The sequence below is a fragment of the Phaenicophaeus curvirostris genome, chromosome 2 (assembly GCF_032191515.1).
Source record: "Phaenicophaeus curvirostris isolate KB17595 chromosome 2, BPBGC_Pcur_1.0, whole genome shotgun sequence".
Classification (NCBI taxonomy): domain Eukaryota; kingdom Metazoa; phylum Chordata; class Aves; order Cuculiformes; family Cuculidae; genus Phaenicophaeus; species Phaenicophaeus curvirostris.
In genome coordinates this window covers 48,641,679-48,663,612 of record NC_091393.1, presented here as the reverse complement: position 1 = coordinate 48,663,612, position 21,934 = coordinate 48,641,679, and the positions used below count along the sequence as shown (strand labels likewise).

Genomic DNA, 21,934 nt, shown 5'->3' with positions numbered 1-21,934 from the left:
CTAGATCCAAAACAAAGCATTATACCAACTACTAGGGGGAAAATGAACTCTATTCCTGCTGAAACCAGGATAAAGCGGTCTTGAATTTATTTTTAATGCACTGAATAAACATCAGGAAGTAAAATGCTTACCCTAGGGTATCTGTAGCTACTTCACCCTTTCTCTTAGCTCTGACTTCCCAAGCTTTTTCTCCATTGTTTAAAAACGGTGAGCTATAGAATAGTCTGCCTGTGCTTAATGGTGGCTCGTAGATATAACTAGTTCAGCTGATCTGAAAGCGCAGGCCAAGTTAACCACTGCTCATACTTCGCAGAATCATAGAATCACCAAGTTGGAAAAGACCTCTTGGATCATCTAGTTCAACCATTCCTGTCCGCCAGTAAGCCATGTCCCTGAGCACCTTGTCTACCCGTCTTTTAGATAACTCCAGGGATGGTGACTCAACCACCTCCCTGGGCAGCCAGTGCCCGATGACCCTTTCTGTGAAATTTTTTTTCCTGATATCCAGCCTGCACCCCCCCGGCAGAGCTTGAGGCCATTCCTCCTTGTCCTGTCCCCTGTCACTTGGGAGAAGAGGCCAGCACCCTCCTCTCTATATTTGTCAATATCCCTCAAAATTGAGGTGGGATTGCCTTTATAGTGAGGTCTTATAGTTTCATAGTATAATAGGTATAACTAAAACAAAAGAAGGTAATTCCTGTACTCTTCATAGCCAGTCTCTGATGTGTCCAGAAACGTGTTACTGATTTATCTGTACACATACGTTTATACAGACTAGAGTACCTCAATCCTTCCATGTTTTAAAAATCTAATAATATATGTTAAAACACATGTTTTAAGTACACAGCTGTTGTTGTGCATTTGAAAACTAATCAGTCACTGCTCTCTCAATGCATGGAACTCTCCTTGCTATGGGAGTTTCTGAAGTGATGTCCTCGTTGCTCTGTTAACTTCTGGGAGAGCAGAACAAGCTGACTAGAGAGTAATTAACCTTGGAAGTAATGTAGGGGTACCAACATGATGGGTCTCAAGACTTGCTTCTTTAGGGCTTTTCTTGCTGGTCTGCTGGCCACTTCAGTAGTGGAGTCTGAGCTTTAAGAGCCAAATGGCAGAACTCCTCCTAGTTTTGATGGTGTACTTCTCATAGTTAAGACCCTTCAGAACCACAAATATTCAACAAGCTTTCTTTGTGCATAAATCTGTATTTACACGCATACCACAGACACCAGACATCTTGCCTCCCTCTTTCCTGGAAGATAAATTATTTTGTTTAGCAAAGTATCTGTCATACATTGATATATAGAAATCAATGCTGTTTGTCAATGCTAAAACATTCCGTAAGTGATTAGTTTGAAATGTGCATAGTTTTAAGTCCCACTGGCCAGGAAAGTTTGCTCCATAGCAGGGAATTCCATTTGTCTTTGTTATGCTAAACTATTTGAGTCATTTTGCAGTTCATATGAGGATTAGTTTTCTGTACAAATTTTCTGTTGTGAGTCATCTAGCTTGTGTTATTGTTTTCACATCTGTAAGCCGAATTATACTCAGTTGCAGTGCTTGCTCTCTTCTGAACATCAGTCACCTTGAAAAGAGTGTATGTCAGCTTCACTTGAGTCCATCTGACTCTTTGGGGTGACTAGGGTGTACCTTTGGAATTGCTTCTCTTTTGAGCCAGTGACTATTTTAAGGTTAATGTGGTGCTTCTAAAAAGACTCATATTACAGGATGCAGTTCAGAAATCTGGAAGAATACATTTCAGGCGCGTATCATATTTGAAATGAAAAATGAATTTATGTAGTTCCTAAGCTTCACGGATAAAATATTGATCTTGCTGACATAAGCAGCAGATCTCCCTTAGATTTAACAGGTGAAATTCTGCAGGCAGTATATGCAGGCATTTTATGCTTAGGCTTGTCAGACCATAAGTGCCCTAAATATTACACCTTATTTCCTTACAGATGTGCACTGGTAACTACATATTTGTTCCTTATATGATAACTCCACATAACAAGGTGTACTGCTGTGATAGCAGTTTTATGAAGGGACTAACAGAACTGATGCAGCCCAGTTTTGAGTCACTGCTTGGGCCTATATGCTTACCTCTGGTGGATCGATTTATTCAGCTCTTGAAGGTGGCACAGGCCAGTTCAAGGTGAGTAGGCTTTTTGTACCCCTGTGTGAAATTAATGTACTTCTTCTGGCAATATAAATGCCAGGCTCTTGCTTCAGGGTGATGTGATGTTTTGCCTTCTGTTGAGACAAATTGATAATGAATAATTTATCTTGAGCAAATCTCTCCATTGGCACTGCTCTATCAATAAATGTTCCACATATTCATTGCGGGAGAGCTTCAGGGCCAGAAAAACAAATGCAAGGAACCTGTTTCAAACTGCTGATCTGAAGTTCTTCCTCTCCAGCCAGTATTTCCGAGAATCCATTCTGAACGACATCAGGAAGGCGCGTACCCTCTACACGGGCAAAGAGCTTGCAGCAGAGCTGGCAAGGATTCGACAGCGAGTTGATAATGTTGAAGTATTGTCTGCTGACATTGTAATAAACTTGCTGCTGTCCTACAGAGACATCCAGGTATGAACTCTGTGCTCAAAGATCATCTAAACCACAGGAAATTGAGTTTTATTTATCAGTGAAATTTTTAGTGCATTTTTGGACAGATTTGCTAAAAATATATGCTAGTAAAAATTTTTGCAGTATCTTTATTGATGCTTCTTACTTTATTTTGTAGTTCCACCGTTTATGATGTGCTTTTACACAGCAGAAAAGTTATTTTACTTTATAACAACACCTAGAAAGTCCACAACATATTGTAACTCTTCCATCTCAGCATTACCATGTGATTCATAGCCTGTAGTGTGTTGTTCTTAAAGGTTATCATAGCATTCTGCTATTGATATGTATAAGTATTCTTATTATGAGTGAGTTTTGGTACCACACTTGTGACATTTCTCATGGCATGTTCATATGCACTTGGTCTTGTCTGAGTGGTGCTAGTACTTGCTTATTTCGTTATATATATTTCAACTGTTGCTCCTCAAACAGAGTGAAGATTTTGGCGGGGTGCAGTGGTTTTTCTTGGTTTTTTAGGGTCTTGGGGTTATTTTTGTTGTTGTGTTTTGCTTTTTTAATATGTCAGCAAGTAAACCACTTTAAAAAAACTGTGATATTGAAAGAGTCTTTTTTTATTTTTTAATTCATACCTACTTCGAAGTTTTGAGATGCCTTAATTCAGATGCAGTAGTATTGTAATGCCTGTCGAATATGAGCACTGATAGGTGTTCAGTCCCTGAAGCTAACTTTAGTTGTGAAATATACATACTAAAATTTCACAAGTCCACACTGATGCAGTACAGGAGACAAAATTGTACTTCCGTGCTAAAAGCTGTGCATATTCAGGCTTCTAGTGAATGCTTGGGCCATTTACAGTTTGAAGAAACTGAAATCCATAACACTTACTATGAACTGCAAATACTTCTTAGGATGGAATATTAGGTGCGTAGTTCTAAGAGGAATTTATGTAGGCATACCCCAATACAGCCACCTAATCTTTCATTATTCCCTTCTTTTGGAAGGATTATGATTCCATTGTGAAATTGGTGAAAACACTAGAAAAACTGCCTACTTTTGACTTGGCTTCCCACCACCATGTGAGGTTTCATTATGCGTTTGCGCTGAACAGGTAAGAGCCTACCCTTCTTTCTACCGTTGAACAGAAATCAGAACTTCACATAGAGTTAGGAATCCCGGGTGAAATTTCATTACTGGAATCTTCATACACAGATGTAGGGTTTTTACTGAAGTAAGTTTGGGGATCCTGAGCTTCATGATCATTCTAAGCTTTCACACTGTGACATTCCTCTTCCTTTAAGCATAAATGTTTGATTTGTCTTTCCATTTTTCATTTTTTCATTTTAATACCTAAATCAGAGTAAATGAATACCTAGAGGTATTTCACCTTTCTAAAATCCACCTTTAACTTTGCAGCTTGAGTGGAGGTGCTGTGGCATTTGTGCTAGCTTAGACAAGGCCAAGTTCTGCTAGTTTAAGAAGATAGAAGGAGAACTTTTTATCAAATGTCTATTGGTAGTTTTTATTATATTATAATAATAAACAATTTTTTCATGTCCTCTGATAACGTGCATAAAATGTGCCACATGCAGCAATATGCACTACTTTCTTGGCTTAAATGAGAGCCAAGCCCAGACTTTTTTCCCTAGGACACTGGCAATTGGGTGAGACATTAAAATGGCAATTTTTGAAAGGAAATTGCAGAGGTTTTCTGTTCCCTTGCTGTTAACCACAATGAATGTTTTGCTATTGACGTTTAGAAGAGTAGACCAGGTGTCTTCAGGCATTGAAACTCTGAGATACAGAAAATGTCTACAGGTGTTTTTGCTTCTCTCACAGATTTGAGTATTTTAATTCAGGTTCTCCCAAGGAGGCTCAAAAATGCCTATCACGTCAAAGTGATAAACAAAAATATGCCACAAGCAATTAGTTGAAAAAAATAAACCTATTTCTAGAACAAAAGTAAAGCAAACAAAAGAAAGCTGTCTGCCATTGCTTTTTCTATTCCTGGATCCTTTCTTGCCCTTTTGTACCAGGTATGTGAAGGTACAAATACAGTGCCTTTTTGTTCCTGCTTTGCCATATGTGGAGCTTTGCAAATGAAATAATCCAGCACATATCTGCCACTTCTACATAGCTTTCACAAAAGCCACTATGTGTACCTTGGAATTTTAACAACTTATTTAAACCCCAAGGTCACTGTTTTCTAAAACAAAGTCGCCTTTGAAAACAGGACTCGACTAGTTCACTGGGGTACTAAAAAAACCTGCAGATCTCCAGTGTAAACTTTTCAGGCAGATTCTTATACTATCCTGGTTCTTTTGGGACTTCTTTCAGACTGAAAGACCGTATTTTATAGATGTAAGATGTAGCCTTTGAGAGTATCTGGCATACAAATCATCTGCACAGTACCTCCAAAGGAATTCAGATAGATTTTTCCCCTCTGTCCTTTCTCGAGATTGTAAATTCGACTGGAATCCATGACAGCCTTGAAAATGTTCATGCTTTGGTGTATGCCAAGAAGTCATTACTTGGGCTAATTGTAACTTTCACCTTTTTGGGAACATGGAGAATGTTTCCTGAGCTAAGACAGGTCTGGAATACACTGCACATCTGAGTGTTTGCTGTGGAAGAAACTGGCCCTCTTGCATCTAATCCAGGTCACTAGTACGGAAGGATTGTGCAACTCAATTAGTCAGGATTAGTCTGACCTAAATCAATAGAGTGTGTGAGGGCATTGATGATGGAAGAATAAGCAGAAAGAAAAGTCAGGACCTCTGTCTTAGAGGACCAATGAAGTGCAAATGGCTCATATTGCAAGACACTCCTATGCTTTACTGGTTTTGATCTCATTAAATTCAAGTAGCTATTGGTTTGATCTGGATTAGTAGTAGTTGATACAGGACGTGGAAGAGTATGAAATTCCATTCTGAAACTCACTCCTCTGTAATGAAAGTCAGCTGAAAAATGTAAAGAAGCTGTAGACTTGCCCTTGTTGCTTTACTTGAGTGGTCAGTATGAGAGGAGAGAAAAAAAAGGAAGCAAACCCTCAATAGCTGGGTAAGTGGCCAGTAGGCAGCGGAACCAAAATAACACAGACCTGAAGGACGCTTGTATTTGCTCAGCCAGGAGAGCTTGATTTCTCTCCCTAGGATTTGGAACACTTGTCCGTCTCATAAGTAAACCAGCCTTGCTGTGCCCCTCTAGAAGTACTTGGGTAGCCTACTGCAGCTCTGTAGTCTGAGTAGGAATTTCCTAATTTGTTAGAATTTTACTGGACTGAAGATTGGGAAGAGAGGGCACTGGGTTTCATTTATCTTTCTCATCGGGCTGAGACTTCAACAGAGGTTGGCCCAGGCTTGCCAGCTATTTGGGGGTTTTTGCTCAGGAAAGCAGTTTATACTGCTTGCTCAAAAAAGTACTTTAGCTCTGTTTTCTTTATTATTTTTGTTAAGAAGCAAGTGCTCATTCTTCCTCTGCTACGTATTCCACTAATTTAAATCTTTCTTCTATAACACTTCCTTTTGGAGCTGCATACATGAGCTCAGAGCTCACAAACTTGAGTATCATGGACAGTAGACATGCTCTGATCTCTCAGGTTTGACATTGATGCTGCCTGTGCAGGTGCATCAAAACTTTGATATGTTCTTGCTGAGGGAAAAAAAGAATCCATTACTGAACCTCTGATCAAATAGAATCTATTCTTTCTCTGCTTTTGAAGATAGATAAACATTTTTCTAAATTTCCCCCAATTCAAGTTGTGGCCACTCAAATACTACAAGCGGTTTCTCAAAAAAAATATAATAGTCTACTCAAACCACTGAAGAGTAGTTTTTGCTAAGAAAAAGGAATCATTTGCTTGATCAGTACACAAATATATATAAAATTCTAAACTCTTGATGCTGAATGGTGTATGTATACAAGCTATGAGTCACCAGGACGTGTCTAATGCTTGCAATTATGTGGCTTATTTGTCTGAACTACTTCTCTTAATGTTCCCTTATTTGCTTTGCTTCCTAACCTTCTCTACCATGGGAATTCAGTCTGGTTTGTGCTTTGGGGGTTTATTTTGCTTCATATTTAATATATATATAAAAAAATCACAAACAAGATGGAATCTTTTTTTTTTCCCCTTAAAGCATGAATTGCCATGAAAAGAATCTTCACTATGAAACTTAGGTTTATATATTTCTATTTTGTAAGAAAATAACATGATTTTTCTAAGAATTGTTCTTGAGGCTCCTGTTGCTGTTGTCAGTGCTTTGCTGATACTTCACGAGAGAGAGAAAACATGTTGGGGGCCTTCAATGAAGTATCCCACAATGGAAAGGAGTGGAGAGGAGAGAAGTCTGTATATGTAATAGAATCATTGTGCCTGGAGTCATGTTTTATATTGATGAAGTTAGACATACATTATCAAACACGGTAATGAAAAAGTACTTGTTAACTTTATTGATTTCATTTTTTTTTAATGATTTTTTTTAACAGGCGAAATCTGCCTGGTGACAGACAGAAAGCTCTAGAAATTATGATTCCTCTGGTAGAACAAGAAGATAAAGTAGCTTCAGATATGTACTGCCTAGTTGGTCGGATTTACAAGGACATGTTTTTGGAGTCTGGATTCACAGATACAGAAAGCAGGGACAAAGGGACGTTCTGGTGAGTACTATTTTCCTGACCTCTGTCCTTTTGCTAACTTTAGAGAATGTTTCTTAAACAAGAATGTATTTTGACTCTTTTTTATTCTAAGTCTTTGGGATCCTTAAGGGATACACTGAATTTTTTAATCTTCTTCATTTATTTGTTAAGCGTGAGGGATGTGTTGTTCATAGTTCTAGTTCTGTGAAGTTCTTGAAGAGCCTCAGACACTTGAAAGTTTAGGTAGCTCTCATCAGACTGTATTTTTCTCAAATGTGAAGTCTCCTGTTTACAGTATTTTATTTAGGAATCTGGGGCAGACAATAGCAGCCATGAATCAACTGGCATATCTGTAATCTGATAGGTAGTACCTAACTAGGCTTAAATGTGCTGAGGTTTAGCTTTGCACTGATGCTTAGAATGTACCAATCTGTCTGGTTTTGGCTTCTATGCTCACAAGCAATGTAACTGTTCCAAACTCGTGCTAGCAAAAATTTTATCACCCCATCATTACCATATAGTACATGAATATTACAGTGGATTACAAGACCACCCATAGTCAAAGAGCCACACAACAGACTAGGCAAATTCTTATCTTAATTTAAGAAGCAATTATCACTTTTTATTATTGCTTTTGAAATGCACTAAAGAGCTATTTTGAATAGGTTTAAAAAAACCCCAAAGTTCTTGTCTCTCTACCGGGCTTTTAATTCCCAAAAGTGATGTACTTGAAATGGAGGCACTGGAAACCATCCTAGACTTCCATCAGGATCAGCTGCTTTTCTCCATTGTGATTCAGATGAGGGTATAGAGGGCCTGTGTTTATACATCCGGCACATCAGGTCTTAGTTCTGGTCTTGTGCTTATCAGCTGCCTGCTGAAGTAATTGGTTGGAATGGAAAGCTTTCTTCTCCCTTCTTCATTTTTCACTCATTTACAGGAAACTTCAGATTAGAACTGTCTTTGGTAAAAGATAAGATGTTGTTTACCATTTACGGTCTCAGAGTACAAGTAACATTTATAGTTGCTGATCACGCTTCACAGTTTTGCAATGCCTGCTGGATATTTGGAAGATGTTGAAGTAACAGGAATGCAGCATATTGTCATGTTGCTTCATAATTTTGGATTAAAGAAAAATTTTGTTTCCTCTGAGGCAAAACCTATGATAAACTTTCAAGATTCTGTTTTCAAAAAATATTTTGCTTATGTCAGGAATGAGTATAAAAAGAAAAATGTACTCCTGTGTACAAATTCTAGGCATTACCATAGGCTAAATAGAATAGAGATTACTTTTCATGTTGTAAATCTTGCTTTTGCCTCATTCATAGTGCCTTACAAGCATATACACTTTGAGATTTTCAAACATAATTGAACTAAGAACAATTATATGTATAATAGTTGGAATTACTTCTAGAATGTTTCATGTAGCCATTTTAACACACTTTTAATAGATGCATCGTGGCAATCATGATATCCATACATGTGATTAGGGGAAATGATTACAGTCAGGCACACCAGCTTGGGTAAGGACAGCAGGCTGACAACTCTGGCAGCAGGGAGGATGCTGACCAGCCAGCCCCTAAGTAATCCCTGAGGTCTCTGGTGAGCAGTGCCCAATACAGACTGCTCCCTGTGCTTGCTGCTGTAGAACAAGGTGATCTCTGTCGTGTCAAGCTGGAGTCTGAGTAGAAGCTGTACCACTTGGGCTGGTTGCTTTTGGTTTGTACCTAATGCTGGATATTAGTGTCCATTCTAATGTTAGTCATACAGCAGGCTTGATGTGGCTGAAAGGTTGGCTCGGAACTCAGTGGAAGGTTCTTGGGAAGGAGCAAGCCTACTCTAGTGCTACACCAGGCCACAACGGTGCCTCTATTATGATGTTATTTCAGTCTTGGAGAAATGAGAGTGTAAGAGAAGTATAGTTAATTGCATGACATAATGAAAATTTGGCAGCAGAACAAAAAAAAAGGGCAAAAAAAGGCAACTAGACAGGGAGTGTGCTTTCTTGACAATCAAAAAGCAGAATAAGAGACATCTTTCATATAAATATGAGATAAGAGATGAAAGATTAATAAATAACTGTCATTTCTTGTTGCGTAGTGACAGTGTAAATCAGACTTACCAGAGCTATCAAATCTTCATTCAAATCTTTTCACTGCTACCTCCCTAAGTTGGTGTCTGCACTGCAATATTTTCTCAAATGTCAGCTTTTGATATCTTGATGGCATTTGTAATTGCAACAGCTAAGACAGCCTGTTCTTTATAGGCAGGCTTTTAAACCTTACCGCCTTTCGACAATACTGCACAGGTTCTTCCAGTGATATTTGGGGCATGACAATGTACAGCAATTCCACCAGTTGAATTTAAGTCTGTCAACAGATGTGACTTGTGAGTTGTTTTTGAAATGGGGAATATTTTCATCTGTTCGAAATTCATTCTTACAGGTTATTTTTTTGTTTTTATTTTTTGTCTGTAATTTGCTGTCCAGGCTGTGTGGATATAAGGCATGTTTAAGAATGTCAGCACAAGATCACACCAAATATAAAATTGCGCTTTTTGGCTGTAATGATTATGGGGAGGTAAATGGGACTATAGGGATACTAGTATTTCTCAGTGCTAGTAGCCATAAAGATGGCTAATATCTGCTGTGGGAAAGGAGATTTGGAAGCAATTTGGAATTAAAAGGCAGAACTTGGGTAAAGAAATTCCCTGGATACCCTGTCTGGTTTACTGAGGCTAAGTGGCAAGAGCTTGGCAGTGTGGGGCTGCAGGGGTGGCCTCTGACCAGGAGCTGCCCTGTGTTGGCCACAGCCTGTTTCAGCTGCCTCCAGTGGACCCATCAGTGGCCAAAACTGAGCCCATCAGCCATGCTGGTGGTGTCTCCGTTATTACATATTTAAGAAAAATGGTTGGGGGGTCTATTTTGTCAGTTGCTTCTGCAAGCAGAAACTATTTTGTAAGCTTAAGGTCATCTCCACCTCCTTTGCTTGGATGATTAACGTTGTTTACAGCGTAAGTGTGCTCACCTGTTGACACGCATAAGAGATCCCTATTCAATCTTGAAATGTCAGTCTTGTATGTATCTGTCCAAGAACCAGAGAAATTTGCATAGTCATTCCAGGAATGAGGCATTTTCGGGCAAAACAAAAACAAACAAAAAAAGCAAGTGCAGTCTCTTGTATTGGAACAAAAATACTGATTTTCAAGGTTTTTATTTCTTCTGTCAGTGTTTGCTGTCCCCTTTTCCTGATGTTGTATCAAGATTACATCATGAAGTTCTCTAGGGCAAAAATGGGAGTTCAGTTCCCAGCATCATTATATCTCCAAAAGATTGCGCCAGCCAACAAATCCCTTCTTCCTATATATGCTTAGAATCAATTACAGTGTCATCATGTTTGGTCAGTGGGTCTTCATGACATTTGTTTTAAGTGAGAAAAAAAGTTTTGTATGTACGTACTTCCTTGTTTTGTTGTAACTAGAGCACTAGAATCTTGTTCAATGATTAAGTTCTTTGGAGGTAGGCAACTCGAGTATAGAAAGAGTATACGCATAGCAGATTGAAGATGAGTCTGTCTTGCAGTTTTGGAAAGCAGAACTTATGTTAAAGGATGCAAAGTCCTAATTCGTTAGAGCAGGAAAAGCAACAAACAAAATTTAAAAAAATTTTAAAACCAACTATGTTTTTGGCCCACTAGGATCAAATTGCTTCGAATACATGCCAAAGCGTTGGAAGCCAAAGCCTTAGTTTTTTTCATAGATTCTTTCATCGATTTTTTTTTTTTTAACATATTGCATTCTTTTGTCTGGATTCTTCCCATCCTTTTGAAGGTGATTTTAAACTCCATTGCTTTCACTGTAGCAGACCATGTCTCTTGTGCTCCTTAATGCACGTATGACAGTCTTGTTTGCTGCCTCCTTACAGAAGTGTGTGTACATGCATGTGTGTATTTATGCAACTAAATATGTTCTTATTCTGTAGAACAAGTTTAAAGTACACAGTAGGTCTGCTGTCACTGTTGTCACCACAACTTGTATTGCTAACATGGAGATAGTGTATGCAGTGTTTTTGTGAAGACCCTTGACTTCTTTTACGACAAGAGTTAGACTAGATGACTGCCACTGCCTTTGCTCTTGCTTGCTCACTTCCTTCTGAAGAGAATGAAATCTGGCATATAGTCCTTTCTTATGTGAATAGACTTATAAAGAATGCCAATGAGACATCTAGTAAAAAATAAAACTTGGAATAGCCAAAATCATAGCTAAATGCAAAGTGTGTTATTGTATCACTTGCTTTTGTTCTTATGCATTTTGATATTCTTGTATGTCACTGTAGGAGTTCCACACTAGAATCTAAGGTTTCAAGTCAGTGAAAATTCATATATTTAAGAATAAATTAATGAGCTTTATTAGTAAGAGAACTGTGAAACAGATCTCTTACAAGCTGATAGTATTTTTTCTTTCTTTAATTTCAAAGAAAATTGGAGATCTAATAAGATAGTATAACTTTACTGGGATGGATGAGTAGGGTCTGTGCTTGTTGTTTGAGGGGAAAGGAAGTGGGAGGAGGATGTATAAGTAATGGACTCCTAAAAATAACCACAAAGCATGTGTGGAAAACAGTAAAATATTTTTGCTTCCATGGATTCTTGCTGTGTAAACAGAAGATAAGCACTTAAAGTACCTAAAAGTATAATTATGTCCCTATTAGATCACATTATTTAGAAAGTAAACTCATGTGTTTGTTTTTTCTAGGTTCAAGAAGGCGTTTGAGTCAGAGCCAACATTACAGTCAGGAATTAATTATGCGGTACTCCTCCTGGCAGCTGGACATTGCTTTGATACTTCTTTTGAGCTACGGAAAGTTGGTAATTATATCTTGAAAATTCACAGAGAAATCGCATTCTACTGGAAGTGTGACAGCACCCACAGTCTTAACAGGAACAATCTGATAGTTGTGTATAATTGCTTTGACAGTGAGAATGTGAATATTTAAGTTGGTCCCGCCACCACCACTGATCCCACCTGATTGTAGATCAGGGTTGTCATGACAACCCAGTTTCAAGATCGTAACTGGTTACCAGAGCTTAGTCAAAACTGACAGCCCTTCTTTGCAGTGGCATAATTTGTGTGAAACAGGAACACCTGAAGGGAGAGGAGCCAGTTCCAGCTAGCATTCTTTAAAACAAAACCACTCTAGAGCTGTAGGGAACATGGACAGAATTCCATACTAAGAGTGGGAAAAATGCACTTTGCTTGAGCTTGGGATGGGCTCAGAGAAGAATGTTTCTCTTCTGATGCTTTCTTTGAGGTCTTCTGAATGTCTGTATTCATAGAATCACAGGGTGGTTTGAGTTGGAAGGGACAAGGACATCTTTCACTAGTTCGGATTGCTCAGCCTGCTCCTTGAACACTTCCAACTATGGGGAATCCACAACTTCCCTGAGCAACCTGGTCCAATGTCTTGCAACTCTCATCACAAAAAACCCCAAAAATCTTGCTTAAGAATTAAGATGTCCATTTTTTTTGTGATTTTGCTGAATTTGAGGAGAGTGCGAAGTTAAGATTACTCAGTAATGCTTTCAGGGAAGTTATGGGAGAAAGCCTTGCATATTATAATTTGTAGTTAGAGATGCTTTGAAACTGGCGTTCTTCTCCATGAATTTGTATATTCAACTTATTGTAGAGTCTTTTTTATCCTCTATCTCCTGAGGAGATTGTCAAGTGAGAAGGAAGCAGTGTTCTTCACTCCACAGAATGTATCTGCAATCAGCCACTGCTCTAGTTTAGAAGTTAGGTGTACACTGTATGTCTGGAAGTAATTTTCTAGATAGTGAATATTTTTGACTGTGAAGGTCAGAGTGAGATGGTTACTTTCACATAGATAATGGAAGTGAAATTGGAATTCACTGGTGTGAATGAAGGTGTTCATTTGAATCTGATAGGCTGCATAGAGTTGCCCCAACTACTGCGTTTGCCCTTCTGTGTGTAGGAGGTAAAAATACATGTTTTGCTTTCTATGTAGCATTTCACAGAATCACAGAATCGCTAGGTTGGAAAAGACCCGCTGGATCATAAAGTCCAACCATTCCTATCAGCCACTAAACCATGCCTCTCAGCACCTCATCCATCAGTCTTTTAAATACCTCCAGGAATGGTGACTCAAACACCTCCCTGGGCAGCCTGTACCAGTGCCCAATGACCCTTTCCATGAAATATTCACTCAGTTGGCATAATTTTAAATTAGATACTTCAGCAAAGCTGGGATTTATTTTTTGTGTAGTTTAATTTGAATCTTTAAATTTGAAAGAAAGTTCTCAATTGCATGCAGGTTACAGTGAACTAAATTTGGACAAATAATTGTAATGATGAAATCTGGGTCTTATTTGTAGTGATCAAGTGTTTGATATCACCTTCACATGAATTGTCTAGTTTTGTTTTCCCTATTGTTTATATGAAGAACGTCACAGAAATTAAGATTCCTTATTAGTTAAGGTTCCATCCACATGTGATAAATGATTTAGTGGAGAAATATCCAGTAGCTATTTGGTGGAAGAGGTCTTTTTTAGCTGTTGGTGCATCTCTCTTATGTAAACATTTACTTGGTATCTGCTGCAACCCCTCGTGTTATCTACTATTGTCTCTTTTTCTTATTTCATTATGGGAAATATTGTTGAAACACTTTAAGCCTCAGACTGATGTAGTCTGAGTTCTCAAGTTTTCAACTACATATATAATATAGGCCCTATGTGTGTCATTGGTCATTGATTTCTTGTTGATAAGACTGTGGTCACTGTTCATAGAATTGTAGAATACCAGGCTGAAAGGGACCTCAAGGATCATCTCCTCCAGCCTTTCTTGGCAAAAGCACAGTCTAGACCAGATGACCCAGCACCCTTTCCAGTGAAATCTTAGAAATGTGCAGTGTGGGGAATCCACCACTTCCTTGGAGAAATTATTCCAATGGCTGATAGTTCTACTTTTGAAAATTTTCCTCTTGTGTCCTATCAGTCTCCTCAGGAATAATTTGTACCCATTACCCCATATCTTTTCCATGCCACTGCTTGTAAAAAGTGAGTCTCCATCTTCTTTGTAGCCACCCTTTAAATAGTGGACCATGGTGATAAGGTCTTCCTCAAGCTTTCTTTTCCCAGCGCTGAAGAAACCTAATTTTCTCAGCCTTTCCTCATATGGGAGGCTTCCCAGCCCTTTGATCATCTTTGTGGCCCTTCTGTGGCCCCTCTCCAGCCTGTCCACATCTTTTTTTTAGTATAGCAGAGGCTAAAACTAAACACAGTATGCTGGGTGTGGCCTGGCAATTGCTGAGTAGAGTGGGATAATGGCTTCTTTATCTCTGCTGGCAATGCCTGTAATGATGTAAGCCAGCATGCTGTTGGCTGTTTTTGCTGCAGCAACACACTATTCACTCATATTTTGCTTCTTGTCCACAGGGTCCCTTTCCACAGAGCTGCTCCCTGGCTGGGTAGATCCTAGCCTGTGCCGCACTCATGGATTATGTTTACTAGGCGCAAGACCTTACATTTGTCTTTATACAATGAGGTTTGTCAGCTGGCTTGAGTTGTGCTAGATTCTGAAGATAATTTAGTATTTTTTTATCTTGGGCTAACATTAATGATTTAACCAACAATTAGCAAAACCACAGAGGCTGTGTGGGAAAATGTTTTGATTTTTCTTTTTCCTGTGTCAAGAATCTTACGTGTGCGTCACTCTTGATGTCACCTTTTGTTTAGATCTGTGCATGCCACACCATTTGTAAGCAGGAGTTCAATTTGCCTTTCTGTTTGGTGTCCACCTGCAGCATGATCTGTAGCACAAAGACACAGAGGAATTTTGTCTTCTGGTGGAAGATGAGGAGAGAGGCAAGAGCAACTTTGTTGCAGTTCAGTACAAGTTACATAAAAATAATATTGATAAGTCGGGAAAGGCTAAAGAAGGATATGTCCCTAATAGCACTTCAGAGGGTGCATTAGGCTGTAGTTAAAAGATCCATATTTGATCACATTGGCAATAATGTAATAATTCTAGTAAAACTAAGCCCGGTTTCCAAGAGAATTTTTGCCAATCTACATCAGATGAGAAAATTTGCCTTCCAGAAGTTCCTGCCTTGACTTGTTAGATAATAGTTCAAAACCAAATGATCATGTGAAGCTTTAATGAAACTCTTCCTATTTTTTGTATAGTATTACTTTCTTTACTATACAAAATTGCAGAACTTTGAGACCAAAACAGTAATGCAGTGTTTTGCATTGACAGTAATGACCTCTTCAGGCTGTGTAACTTTGACACACAAAGTATCTTGTAATATGAATTGTTCTGTCAATATTTGAGCAAGGAAAGCAATTTATAAATAAAGCCGTCATAGTTATAATTAGCTGGTAATATCTACTTACTATATCTTATTTTCTTCACAAGCTGTGGGTGTATTCTTGGCATTATAAAACCAATGCCTTTTCTGGCATTAATAGTTACTCTACTTTGGGTCATTTATTTTTAAGGCTAAATGTCTTTGATAAAACGTGCTAGAGTTCAGCTCCTGGTTTGTTTCGGGGTTTTTTCTCCCCCCCATGAACGCAAAGTTTATCATGGAAGGAGAGAATGTCTTGACTTTGCCTGGATTTTTTATACTCTCAAAAAACTGTTCAAGATGGTGAAATCAAACTAAGCTAGAGAAGAGAAATTATATGAGGAGACCACAAACTCAGAGTGAAATTCATGAAGGTGTTCACTTCACATGTTTGCACAAAAAGGTTTTTTATTCCTCCACCCCTCAAAAAGACCAACCCCACTGGAAAACAAAACAAACTGACGGCTATAAATTAGACTTATAGTCTTTGGAACCTATTCCTAGTATCTCCATGCCTCAAGTGCTTTCTTCCAACTTGCCTTTCAGGGACAAGTAAATTTGTAGATGAGCTTTGTAGAGGAAGATCAGCAAACTAGAGTGAGTTTTAGCACTGAGTATCTCATCTTTCTCAGAAGAATTTGATGAGAGGTTGATGTTGTCTTCTGTAAGGTAAAAGGATTCATTTCACAGAATACTTCGATAAAGCTTGCAGTTCATCTAGGCTACATAACTGTCATGATTCCCAAACTTGGTGTTCTCTGGTATCATTGCTGCCACACTTCCATCTGATGCTAATGCTGCTACACTTCCGTCCTCTCTCTCACAATCTCCTTGTAGCTCTCCCTTATTCCATGACCTGGGATTCAGAATCCTTGCTATCACCAGTCATACCGTCTTAACAAACACTTCTCCCTGGCACACCAGTAATCCCAGTCTCTATGTGATTTGTACTTTTCATCAAAACCACGTGCTTAATTTGTACCTTGCTCTATTCCTCTCTGTTTGGCTCTGTTCCCATGTCTGGAACACTGGAGGGTAGTGATGTTTGGGTTCCTGCGGGTGCAGTGAATCATGGCAGAGTACATAAGCCTATGAACCAGACACCAGTGCTGCTCCTTACTGTGACAAATAGCTTGTGATAGCTTGTCATCGGTCGCTGCAGCTGTGACTGTCATCACCCTGTACTCAGCAAAGGCCCTCCACACAGCTAAACCGCTCCCTTTCCCCTTCCTCCCAGAAAACGTACACCTGTCTGAAATGATTCATGCATCCATGTGATACCAATACCTTACTTCCTTTGTGATGAAGTCACATGCAACGTCTCTGGAAGTTGGTAGTTGTCTGTCTGCTGTTGTATGTTGTTGTCATATGCATGCAATTGTTTTAGACGTTCTAGCAGAACCCTTCAGCCTTTAAGGATGTTGTTGCATAGTGTTACTCTAGGGCCCTTGAGGAGACAAATTTTTTCATTCCGTGTTGTGTGGATAGTGCATAGGTTTTGGTTTCTAGAAGTCAACCAAAGTTGAACACAACTGACACAAATTCCCACTTCCTATCCTGCACCAACAAGTGTAGGTGCACATCCTCAAGTGATCTCCTGACAATGTGTATGCATATACCACCCTAGCTTAAAGCTTTGCAGAGCTCGTATACATAGAGGTGGTCACTGCTGTATGTTGTGGAGTTGCTGGAGGTAATGTGCATTGCATCCTGTCTCAGGTAGATCTGAGATATTTCCTAAAATCTATTGAATTTTCTTCTCTTCAGAAATAACTAAACAAATTCTTTCCCAAGAAGTGAACAAATAATATTTTATATGATTTAAGTATTGTTTTGTTCTGTATGTTACTCAAGCATGGCAATTTCTTGTTAGCAGGAGAGCACAAAGCGTGAAATGTAGATGTGAAATAAGCTATAGAACACCTGAATACAATTTCACATTTTAAAAACATTTGGTTTCTGATGTTGATAACAGAAATGTGAACAACTTGAGAAAGCAAGATGAATTTTGTGGATTGAAATATAGCTGATGTAATGATACCTATTTTCATAGGATTTATTACTGCCTCTGGTATGAAGTTTAGTCTATTACTTACTTAAGGAAGTTTAAGGAAAGAATAAAGATCAACAGTTGCATTAAAATTTCTTGTGAATACTCAGCTTAAATATTAAGGACAATGGAAGGTGATATGGAAGGGAAACTGTCATAGTGGAGTAGTGTGGGAAGAGAGAATAAAAGACTATGGCAGTGAAGGGGCTTGTCTTGTAAGCTGCAAATTGTTTTGGTTTTTTTGCAGGGGATGGTGTAGCATATTTCATGTTAGCCATAAATATGTAGGAGATAATATGAAATAAAATCATCCTGAAGGCCACAGGGAAACCTGTAGTTTTCAGTAAACTTAGCAAGTCAAAATAAAACCTGAGGCTCTCCGTAGTCTTGAGTTGCTGAGGGACTTACGAATATTAATAGATGTCTTTCATTGGGGTAGGACTTGCGGCAATAAAAAGAACATCACTGCTGGAAGAAGCCCAGTGGATCATCTGTTCCTTCTGCATGGGACCTTGTCTATAAAGGTAAGTTTGGGACTTGGGGCTTGTAACTAAAAAAAAAAACAAAGCAGAAAAAAACATAATAGGTGCCTTATTCAGCATCTGTTAAGTTTTTACAGCTATGTTGCTTAGCCTAAGGCCCCAATTTACCTTTACAGATAAGGTCCATGCAAGAACATAAGTAATCTCACTGTGGCCTTGTCCTGACAGTGATGTCTTAAAGTTGCTTTCTTGAGAAGCCTTTAGGAAGAGGGGGAGGGGAAAAATAATCTGTTACTGCTTAGGGTGTTTGGAAGACATATAACATTAACTGGTAAGTATGATTTCCATCTTACTTCATTGAAATGGAGAGGCTACAGTAATTTAAACAATTAATAGATTTCAAATCAGGGAAATGGTTATTTTAAAACTGCATTAATACATTCCTGCGACTTCTTATTCTTTTTACTACAGGAGTAAAGATCAGCAGCCTGCTTGGTAAAAAGGGGAGCTTGGAGAAACTGCAGAGCTATTGGGAAGTAGGATCTTTCTTGGGGGCCAGTATGTTGGCCAATGACCACATAAGAGTCATCCAGGCTTCAGAAAAGCTGTTTAAGCTAAAGGCACCAGCATGGTAAGGTGATAAGTGAGATCACATACATTGCTACATGTTCAAACATTGGACTCCTTCAGTCTTCACGTTTGGCATTGTATTAAGGTGACAGGAGATTGATTTTGTTTTTTTCACAGATTCTGTTGTCCGTGTATTGTTTCACTGCACTTTCAGCCAAACTAGGGACTCTAACCATTTTGCTTTTACTCAGGGATAGATTTGATATGAGTCTTTTCATTTGATGCCTGAGAAGGGCATATTCACCACTAGCTCCAGGCTCTTCTGAGGAGGAAAGGAGAAGTTGCTTGTAGGCACCGTACTTGAGCAGTTACATTGCTGAAGAGAAGTGGTAGTGACATGTGGGTTTAGTCATAACTGCCTGAAAGTTTTTTGGGAATGCGTACAGCTTGGCTGGGGAGGTATGGATATATGTCAGGGTACTGTGATGGTTACTGCACATGCCAGATGTTTTAGAAACTTGAACGTGAATGAGCAGTTTGATACAAGTTGCATCTCATTATGATTGAGAAGAATGAAGACTAAAGTCCAATTAACAGAAAGGTTATAAATCTAGGTTTAAAGACAACCCTGTAGACTCAACATCTGTTACACTAAGGCCAAGAGATACGTGCTCCAACAGCAGGCATCTGTTCTGCTTTGGATCTAGGCAGCAAGAAAGGACCACTCACCTACTCATCAAGGGCTGGGATCCTGTTAGTTGGGGAGAACAAAGTCCTTTCTCATTAAAAAACTGGTCACTGCCAGTTGGAGGAATGCATATGTCACAGCCTATGTATTTTTGTCTTTTTATAAAGACTAGGAAGTGTCTCCAAAAGCTGATCAGAGGGGAGTGAATGTACGTATGCTAAAATATGGAAATGCTAAACTGCTGTATCAACATAACATAGGAAACTCAAAATTAAAAACTCAAATTTCTGACCTAATATTTTATAAATGCTCTTTACAGTGTGTTTATCTACAAGGTTTTCCATTTTTACTACGCACATGTTTTACTAAGCTGGATAGTGTACTCTTGAAGTCTCCTGGTGGAGTTTTCTGGAGTTTATGAATGCGTGGTTGTCATGATTTTATGTATCGGTGCCTTTGGGGTTTAAGTCTATAGATTAAACTCTGAAAATATAATACTCTCATTTGTGCTTTAGGAAGGATTTCTCTTGTGAGCAATTCTGCTCCACTCTGTTGCCTGCTGTACAGCAGGCCCCACTTGGTGCAAAGGGGAATAGATACAATCCCTTAAGCCGGATATCCCCATGGCCTAAGAGGGATGATTGGCAAATGCACAGAAATGCACAGCTATGAAACTGTTCCCAAAAGGCCCTCTGAGTTTACATTATACTTTCTTGTGATAAGCCTCGAAATAAAGTTTTTGTGAATAGTCTAATTGAAATAAAGTGATAACTGTGATAAATCTTCTTTAAACGTGTTTCTCTCATTGCTGTAGTATTCATAAAAATGGCACAAGATTCTGTTTACAACTTTTTATTTTACAAAAATGCCAAGAGAAAGCAATGTTCTGAGTACCATGAATCAGGGACAAACTGTGTTTAAGAGAGATATTCAGCACTGCTGTTGTCCTTCACTAGCAATGCCAAAAGGCTGCTTAGCATAGCGATTGTCATCTTTATAGTGTAATCAATTCCAGAAGCATCACGTTTTAGAAATCTCTGTTAAACAACTGCAATGCGCACACAGTATAGAAGACAGAACAGTGTAGAAAGTATAACTAGTGGACATCTCGCCTGAGTTTTATTTGATGTTGATCACTACTGAAACAAGTTTGACGTGGGCTCAGTTTTGTCCATAGACAGAGGATTTAGATATTTCATGAAGCTTTCGTGCTTTAGGATAGAGGGTGGCATACAGGATCAGGAATATACACAGGAAGGAGTGTTCCAGAACTCATTTGTATTTCGAGTTACTAATACAGCAGCTACATTTCCAATTCTAAATGGGAAATTGCTATTACTAAAAGCAATCCTAGAGAACCAAAATCTTACAGTCTTCCTTGGTGTTGCAATATTGAGTGCTTTGGTTGTGATTGAAGGTAGAGACATTATTTACAAACTGTATTAATTACATTATCTGTGTATGCTTGGATGACCACAGGTACCTGAAGTCTGTTGTAGAGACTATTTTGATAAATCAGCATTTTAAGAAACTGACTCCAGAACAACATACAACCAAACAGGAACTTGTGGACTTCTGGATGGACTTCCTTGTTGAAGCCACAAAGACAGATGTGTCTGTAGTTCGATTTCCAGTAAGTGATTGTTTTGTCGTGGGTTATTTTTAATAAATTGTGACATGAGAGAAATGAACAGGAAACACTGCTTGGTTTTAGGTTGCCAGAGAATAAATCACTTGTCCAGAAGAAATGTATTTGGCCTGCATGTTAGATTGGTTTTAATTAATTGACGTGGCTACAGTGGGATTGCACAACGTGTTCCATATAAAGTAATGAGGAAAAACATCAAGATAGAACTTCAGTGTTTATTGTTTACTGCCAATGGGTATGCTTCTAAAGCAAACCTTTGTGGTGTATTCCTGGTGATACTATATTAACTATATTATGTTTTGAAGAAAAGATATTTAATTGTGGTCTCTTTCTAGCTCAACAGGTTTTGCATAACCTGTTGTCAATTAAGCCTGTGCTCTGTTAGAGGTTAAAAATCAACCTGAGCAGTCAGAAATTTGTTGTTCCAGCTACTAGACAATGTATTTCAACAACATTGCACAATAAGTGTATATATATAGCTTTCTTTTCTATATTTCTTTCCACAAACATTTTGTTGAAAATTTTATTACATAACCTGGTGTTGTGCAATGTCCTGAAAGCATACTGTAAGAAGGTCTTTGTTCCCCCTACATATTAACTACAAATGTATGGAAAATAATGTCTTGCATATTCCTTTTGGTTAACTATTAGCAAATACAGCTTTTTGTTTTAAATAGCAATTGCTGTTGCCTCGTGGATACTTGAAGTGCATGCTAGTTGTTTGGTACAGTTCTTTTGGTTTCTGTGATAATATAGATAGGATAGGATAAGAGATAGGATAGTAAGCCATAGACAGGTAGGGTAATAAGCCATAAGGAGGATTTTAGCGTTAAACAGCAAAAGCTTGAGGCAGGAAAGTGAAAGCAACGTAAGACTCTAGGGAGTCTGGTTCTTCTTCTCCAAGGAGAATGGG

The 21,934-nt window shown here is 38.6% G+C and overlaps 1 protein-coding gene across 1 annotated transcript in view; it reads left to right on the top strand.

Annotated features, from left to right (window-relative positions):
• The window catches only part of MAP3K5 (mitogen-activated protein kinase kinase kinase 5), a 104,576-nt gene that overhangs the window by 40,376 nt on the left and 42,266 nt on the right, over positions 1–21,934 (top strand). Inside the window, exons 4-10 of the mRNA XM_069851945.1 lie at positions 1,959–2,152; positions 2,418–2,586; positions 3,588–3,694; positions 7,072–7,242; positions 11,974–12,086; positions 18,587–18,746; positions 20,853–21,006. Coding sequence (XP_069708046.1) covers positions 1,959–2,152; positions 2,418–2,586; positions 3,588–3,694; positions 7,072–7,242; positions 11,974–12,086; positions 18,587–18,746; positions 20,853–21,006 — 1,068 coding nt within the window. The remainder of the gene's footprint in view (positions 1–1,958; positions 2,153–2,417; positions 2,587–3,587; positions 3,695–7,071; positions 7,243–11,973; positions 12,087–18,586; positions 18,747–20,852; positions 21,007–21,934) is intronic.